The sequence below is a fragment of the Gekko japonicus genome, unplaced genomic scaffold (genome assembly GCF_001447785.1).
Source record: "Gekko japonicus isolate JY-2015 unplaced genomic scaffold, Gekko_japonicus_V1.1 scaffold3658, whole genome shotgun sequence".
NCBI classification, from domain to species: Eukaryota; Metazoa; Chordata; class Lepidosauria; order Squamata; family Gekkonidae; genus Gekko; species Gekko japonicus.
The window spans coordinates 15,048-22,713 of record NW_015162590.1 but is presented as its reverse complement, the minus strand read 5'-3'; the positions used below and the strand labels follow the sequence as shown (position 1 = coordinate 22,713).

The following is a 7,666-nucleotide window of genomic DNA, read 5'->3' as shown; positions in this document are numbered from 1 at the left end:
TGGTAGAACGGACCACGCCACTTCAACTTTCTTACGTGCCCGGGGTATTGCCAATCGCCACTTTCGCGGGGGGGGGGGGGATTGGATTTATACCCCGCCCTTCACTACCCGAAGGAGTCTCAGAGCGGCTTACAAACTCCTTCCCGTCCTCTCAAAAGACACCCTGTGAGGACTGCTCATGAGAACAGCTCTGAGAGAACTTGTGACTGACCCCAGGTCACACCAGCAGCTACATGTGGAGGAGTGGAGGAATCAAACCCGGTTCTCCCAGACTAGAGTCCGTGCTCTTAACCACTACACCTGACTGGCTCTCTTCCTCCAGGGCCACATTTGGCTGCAGGGATCGAGGAGGATTTTTTTTTGCCAGGGGTCACTGGGGGAATGGGGGTGGGTGGGTGGGAGATAGGTGTGGATTTCCTGCGTTGTGCAGGGGGGCAGACCAGATGACCCTTGAGGTCCTTTCCAGCTCTGTGTTCCTATCGGCAAGGAACCGTCTATGCAACGGAGTGGTCCAAAATGCGACCCCCCGCCCCCGCAGTCTGGAAGTGGTACGGTCAATTCCACCCCGCCGTCCTGCAGCATGCGTAGACCAGGCTGAGCGCCCACCGGCCGCTAGGAGCGCAGGACAGAAGGTGTCGGAGAGCCGCTGAAATCCAAGGGCCCTTTTTTCTTCCCTGGCGATGGAGACACGGTGATGATATCGTCGGAATCATCTGAAGACGCCTCGTCCGCCGGTGGCGCAGGAGAGGGCCGCAGGCAACACGGGGAGGAGGGGGCTGAAAGGGAGACAAAGAGAAAGATTCCAGTCCTTCTGGGGAGGAGGATGCTCTCTGGGCCATGACGTTCTCGGCTCGTTCCAGTTTTGTGTGCTTTCTCAAAGCGGTACCTATTTATTATCTACTTGCAGTTTCTTGCTTTCGAACTGCTAGGTTGGCGGGAGCTGGGGCCAGAGAGGGGAGCTCACTCCGTGACGCGGCACACTCGGGTCTCAAACGGCTGCGCTACCGACCTTCCGGTCTGCAGTTTAGTGTGTTAACTTTTATCAGTGATACTGGATTTAAAATGAATAAAGAAGTCGTCACTCAGCTGCCTTTATGTGGATTCGGAGATTGGCAAAATGACAGAACGTGTTGGGCTTTTGGTATATGGACTTCTGGGCCACCTCTCTCTCTCCCTCCCTCCCTCCCCAAAGACCTGAGACTCACGCTCACAGTTGGGAAACTTCTGGAGATTTGGGGGTGGAGCCTGAGGAGGGGTGGGGTTTCAGGAGGGGGAGGACGTCTGCGAGGCATGGAGCCACAGCTCCCTCCGAAGCGCCTATTTTCTCCAGGGGAACTGACCCCGTCTTCTGGAGACCAGGTGTAAGTCCTGATCTCCAGTCCCAACCTGGGGGGGTGGCGACCCTACAGGGTCGGGAGGCTGCAGCACACAAGCTGGGAAAGGCACTGCAGACATCGGTGTGCAACACACATACACACACCCCGTATCGTGCACAGCTCCCTGCAAACCGTCACCCAGCCGCCTCTCCGGTATTGCAAGTTACCCCCACTTTGGGCCCGCAAGGTGCGGGCTGCTGGTAGCCCCACAGAAGAAGAAGAGGAGGAGAAGAGATTGGATTTATACCCCGCCCTTCACTACCCGAAGGAGTCTCAGAGTGGCTCAGAATCTCCTTTCCCTTCCCCTCCCCACAACAGACACCCTGGGAGGGAGGGGGGCTGAGAGAGCTCTTTCGAGGACTGCCCTTGAGAGAACTTGTGACTGACCCAAGGTCACACCAGCATACCTAACAAGGGATGCTCCAAAATTCAGCTCATTCTGTCACTTTGATATAGAAGAAGAAGAGATTGGATTTATACCCCGCCCTTCACTACTGGAAAGAGTCTCAGAGCGGCTTACAAACTCCTTCCCCTTCCCTCCCCTGTGAGGCAGGTGGGGCTGAGAGAGCTCTGACAGAAACTGTTCTTTTTCAACAACAGCTCTTATCAGAACTACGGCTTGACGTCCGCGCACTTAACCACGACACCAAACTGGCTCTTTGCCAAACTCGCTCTTTGATCTCTTCTCTTCTTCTTTGGTCGCCTCCATCCGCTGCTCTAGACAGACTCAGTTGGTGTCAATTTAGGCCGGTGAAGATCTTTCTTTAAGCTGAGTGCCGTTTAGAGGACGGCGTCCAATAAACGTATCCAATATTTGCATTCTCACTTGGCTATTGTTTAAGGGGGGGGGGAGAAATGCTTTCTACAAAAGCGATAAGGCTCAGGGGACTCCTGCGACACCAGGCAGCGTGTTCCTCGTAAATGTCTGGCGTTTGATAAAGGGAGCGACCTCCTGAGCGTGATTTATGAACTCTGCCATGCCACCAAAAAAAACGGCAAACAAAAGAAGGTTCCTCCCTGGCAGACAGAATAATTAAGAGGTCCGGCTCCCTAAACAAATTGCTTTGATCTAACAAGGTCAGTCTCTCTCTCTCTCTCTCTCTCTGGAAGGAGTCTTGGCCTATTATTCACTCAATCACTTTAACTCAGCTTCGGTGCTTTCTGCAAATTTCTCCCCCTCCGTCTTCCTTGATTTCGGGACCTTCTGCAACAGGACAATCTGTGTTTTGGTGGAGAACGGCGCACTCGGGTCTTCTCTGTGTATATTTCTATGGCGTTTGGGCTCTGCGAAGCTAAGACTGAGTTACAGCCACTCACCCTGACAGAGCCAGTATTGTCTAAACCTCATTTAGGGGAACTTTCTATTAATCGCATCACAATTCACAGCCCCTTGGTATGTTTATCTGTCAACACCCAAAACAGAGTACTTCCGCTGAGGGTGGTGGTGGTGGGGAATGGAAATCCACCGGCGTTACCGTACCACTCTACCGTTTTTAAAAAGGACATAATTTGCCGATAAATGAAATGCCGTAGTTTATCAAAGCCATTTCGGTAGCTTTCAAGATTGACCGGTAAATGTCAGAAACTCTTTCTCACTGATCAACCGGCCTCACAGAATGTTACAAGCAAGCAACAACATGCACAGAGTTTCTCAAACACGTGCATAACACGCTCTTTCTCTCATCTGGGTTTACGACCTGTGTTCCCTCTGAGCTGAGTTAGTGTGAGCCAGCTCACAGTTTCTTACCCTCCGGCTCACACGTTTTTGTCTTCGCTCAGGAAGGATGACTCCACAGCCAACTAATTTACGCAGCAGCCAAATGGCTCGCTCACGACTTTCATGCCAAGTAGCTCACAAAATAGAATTTTTGCTCACAAGACTCCACAGCTTAGAAGGAGCATTGTTTACGACAAGATACGAACTGGGTCAGAGTATGAATGCAAGGTGGTGGCCGATGGAGAATAATGGACAGAGCCGTTCGCTGTTTGTATTACTAGTTCAAGTAAGAAAGAGCCGCGCCGCCACAGACGAGCTGGTCTGTTTCTCCTCCCCCAACGGGCTGACCCTTTCTTGATTATTGAAATTGCACCTTGGACCAATAGGCTCTGGTGGAGCAGTTAAGCGGTTAAGTGATGATAGTTATTAGCCTCCGCAACAGCTCGGTGAAGCAAACAGCCATTGACACCCGCTCTGTGGCCCGCCGCACAGAAATCAATGCGACCGGAGAGGCCGCCGACATAGAAGAGCGATAGCCATTGGAAATCGATGACGCAGCGGCTGCCCGGCCCTGGAGGTGGGGAGTGGTGGGGACGGACAAAGGGCTGAGCGGCTGCCCGGCCCTGGAGGTGGGGAGTGGTGGGGACGGACCCTCGTCTGCATCGCCGATCTGAAGCGCGTGCAAAGACGCCCCTGATAATGACTGCGCTGAAAGTGGCCAGGAAAACGGGAGCGGGCATCGTACAGTGCTGGTTCGAAGAGGGGCGGGGGGGGGGAATAAATGCACCGCTCAAATAATCTGCGGGTAAATCTGCGGTGGCTCAAGTGGTTAAGACGCTGAACTGCAGGCTGTGGAAGGTGGGTCGTTCAGCAGTTCGAGACCCGAGTGTGCCGCATGACGGAGTGAGCTCCCGTCTCTAGTTCCAGCTCCTGCCAACCTAGCAGTTCGAAAGCAAGACATTGCAAGTAGAGAAATAGGTACCACTTCGGTGGGAAGGGAACAGCGTTCCGTGCGCCTTGGTGTTTAGTCATGCCGGCCACATGACCACGGAAACGTCTTTGGACAGCGCTGGCTCTTCGGCTTGGAAACGGAGATGAGCACCGCAACCCTAGAGTCGGACTCGACTGGCTTTCGAGCAAGGGAACCTTTACCTTTACCTTAAATCTGTGGTGCGGCTGGTGTGCAGTGCCTCCACATCCCCCTCACCTGGGGGCTGTGGTCCCCCTCTCCCCGGAGGAAGGGCAAATGGCATACGATGGATGCTTTGTGGATTCACTCTCCAAGATGGCTACCAGGGGGGGGTCACCAATGAACTCGAGGGCATACTGCATGCTCTTTACAGAATACCTGCCCCATGCCAGGCAAGAAGAACAGTAGGCTTTTCTCTACCCTGACTCTCAAAACGGCTTACAATCACTTTCCCTGCCTCTGTCCACAACAGGCAGCTTGGGAGGGAGGTGGGGCTGAGAGAGCTCTGAGAGAACTGCGACTGGCCCAAGGTCACCCAGCAGGTTCCGTGTGGAGGAGTAGCGGGGAATCAAACCCGCTTCTCCCAGATCAGAGTCCGCCACACTTACCCACTACGCCACTGTGTGATACGGAGCGCTGGACTGGTGAGGGCCGATTTTATTTGTTGCAACGCTTGCCAAGATGGATTTGCTCCCCAGAGAAACAACAGCATCTTTTTCTAAACGCACACAAAGGACCACTCAGACCCAGACCAGGAAGGTAAATGAGATTTACCTGGGCTTGTGGAGGTGAAGACTAAAGGGGAAGACTTGAACGCTGACCAGACCGGCTTTCTCTCTCCAAGGTCAGCATCTGGACGTGCCTCCTCGCTCACGGGGCAAGACACTGTCGGCCTGCGAAAGGCAGAGAAAGAGAATTGGCAAGGGTCATGAAACCGCCCAGTGCAGAGACCGAAGTCAGAGACACACGGAATAAAATCTATGATGAGGACGCCCTCGAGGTCGGGGGCTCTAAATCACATGCTAGCCCACTCTGTTGAGATGGAAGGCTTCCAGTGGGGTTGAAAGCTGTTGGGGGGGGGCAGTATATTATACGGGGAGGGGGATTAGAACTGAATTTTTCTGCTGCCCACAGATTCTGGAAGAGAAAAAACTTTGGTCGGAAACGCAAGCTCGGGGCTTGAGCTGTAGATGGCGCATTGTGGATGCAGGAGGCCCTGGGTTCGAATCTCTCCATCTCCAGTTAAAAGGACCGTGTTGGGGGAATACAACCTGCCCCAGGGCTTACCTTTCCTCCACCTGCGTCCGTGCACTGTGAGCCCTGAAAACAGACTGGATGAGCCTCAGGTCCTCGGGGTCTGCTTTGCCACCTGGCGCCGATCTTGAAGAGTGGGGCCCGGACAATAAGTTCTAGGAGCAGAAGCACAGCAAGGAGGCTTTCGACACATCCTCTGGCACCCAACCGGGTCACGCTGACCATCTCCATTCTCAGTTCTAAGCGTTTTCCCATCAGTGGCAGAGCCCAGCTGTCTACTTTTGAGCTGGAGCCACTGAGGATGCCACCAGACTCCTGTGAGGGCCACCCTCGAATCTGCTCTGGGGAGGGGCGTGGCTCTGTGGTAGAGCCTCCGCTTGGCATGCGGAAGGTCCCCGGTTCGATCCCCCGGCACCTCTCCGGCTATGAGGAATGGCCGAAGAGCGTGGGACTTGGCCGAAGAGCGTGGGACTTTTCGGTTTAGAACGGAGACGGCTTGGAGGGCGGGGACAGGACAGAAGTTGATATACGAAATATAACAGGGCACCTGATACCCATGCAGCCTGAGCTAATATTATTAGATCTTTGGAACGCCCCACATATTCCCAAACACAGCCAAGAACTCATTTCGACCCTACTAACAGCAGCTAAAATGGTAATTGCAAGCAGCTGGAAATCTACCAATAAACTACTACTTTCGTCATGGCGCTTGAAAGTCTGGGACTTCTATATCATGGACAAGTTGTCTGATGCAGTGGCCCCTAATAACATTTCATATCAAAGCTCCTCATTATACACGAAATGGTTTCCTTTCTTAGAATTTGTTTTCAATACCGATACATCCAAATTTAATGTTCCATCTAAATATTATAAAGTCTTTCATCATATGTAACTTAATGTTGGCAAAATTCGCTAGAAATTTTTTCGGTTGTACATTGCTTTATGGTATTCACCGGTTTTAAGTTTGCTTGTAGAATGTTGGATTATAAAATAAAATAAAAGTGTTATTGGGGGGGGGGGAAAGTTGATATACGCATGGGGTGGGTAGAGTTGGCGAAGAGAAATGTCCGTATGCTATGGACCATGTATAGCCAGCGGCTACACATGGAATAAAATAAATAAAAGGGGGTCGCCTATATTGGGAAACTGGTGGGGATCGGCTGAGTCCAACGTCCTCCCAGCCCCCCGACGGTCACCTTGTTTCCAGCGCTGGGAGAATTCCGACCTTGTGCATCGCTGGCCAACAGTTGTAGCCGAGCCAGATGTCCCCTGAAAGCCGCTTGGAGGCCAACGGCCACCTAACGGAAGACGGACAGAGGTTAGCGCCTTTGAGAGAGAATGGCCACAAAGTAAAGGAGAGGAATATATGCCGACGCAGAGCGATTCTTCCTGGGGCGATAAAACGTTTCCCTGCCAAACTTTATCTGAAGAAGTGAGCCGTGACTCACAAATGCTCATCCCCTGCCCCCAAACGTCGTTAGGTGAATATAAGAACATAAGAGAAGCCAATGTTGGGTCAGGCCAGTGGCCCATTTAGCCCAACACTCTGTGTCACACAGTGGCCAGAAATACCCGGTGCCATCAGGAGGTCCAGCAGTGGGGCCAGGACACTAGGAGCCCTCCCACTGTTGCCCCCCCCACCAAGTGTGCTACTGGACTCTTGCTCTTTTCTACTTCTGCTTCCCTGCCAGTGCCACCCTGGTATTTCTCCTCCTCTTTTACCAAATCCAGGAAGGGTTCCACTGAGACCCAAACAAATCAGGGCAAAGCTCCCAAACAGGATTCGCCACACTTTCTCAGGGACTGGAGGCACAGAATCCAGACCAATGCAACGCCACCAGCTGGACACAGAAGCGCAAAAGCAGCTGATGTTTGTCTAGAGAATCCAGCTTCAGACAGGGCCCAACTTCCACCTCCAAAGTTAGCTTAAGTGCCACTATTCATGTTTCTGTGGCCCTTGGGAGGTTGGAGGAGATCGCCCGGCTTGTGAATGAGCATGCTGTCCACAAAGACCATACCGTTTGCTGTGTTCCCAAGTTCCACATACTTACCTTCTCCAGCTCCATCTCTTCCATCTGAAATGGAGAAACAGCAAATCAGGGGTCATTTCCTGCAGGAGCGCACAGGAACGGAGCTCCGGCAGTAAAGAGCCCAGGGGGTGGGCACATGCAACAAGCCCCGCCCCCTGCTCCCAGCAGCCCTCAGTCAGAGCAAGAAGCAGCCAGGTAAGCTGCAGAGCCTGCCCCCCCAGCCCAGAACAGTCCAGTGGCACCTTTAAGACCAAGGTTTATTCAGGTACAAGCTCTCCCTCCTCCGCGAGGGCAGATCTGCACGTCCCCCCCCCCAATA

General features: G+C 52.9%; 1 protein-coding gene across 1 annotated transcript in view; it reads right to left on the bottom strand.

Moving 5' to 3' along the window:
• Positions 1 to 433: 433 nt before the first annotated feature.
• LOC107106329 (IQ domain-containing protein E-like) overlaps positions 434 to 7,666 on the bottom strand; it is a gene marked incomplete at its 5' end in the record, with an annotated part of 21,117 nt that continues 13,884 nt past the window's right edge. Inside the window, 5 exons of the mRNA XM_015406461.1 lie at positions 434 to 776; positions 4,838 to 4,956; positions 5,351 to 5,472; positions 6,514 to 6,615; positions 7,369 to 7,392. Of these exons, the coding sequence (XP_015261947.1) occupies positions 613 to 776; positions 4,838 to 4,956; positions 5,351 to 5,472; positions 6,514 to 6,615; positions 7,369 to 7,392 (531 nt within the window). The remainder of the gene's footprint in view (positions 777 to 4,837; positions 4,957 to 5,350; positions 5,473 to 6,513; positions 6,616 to 7,368; positions 7,393 to 7,666) is intronic.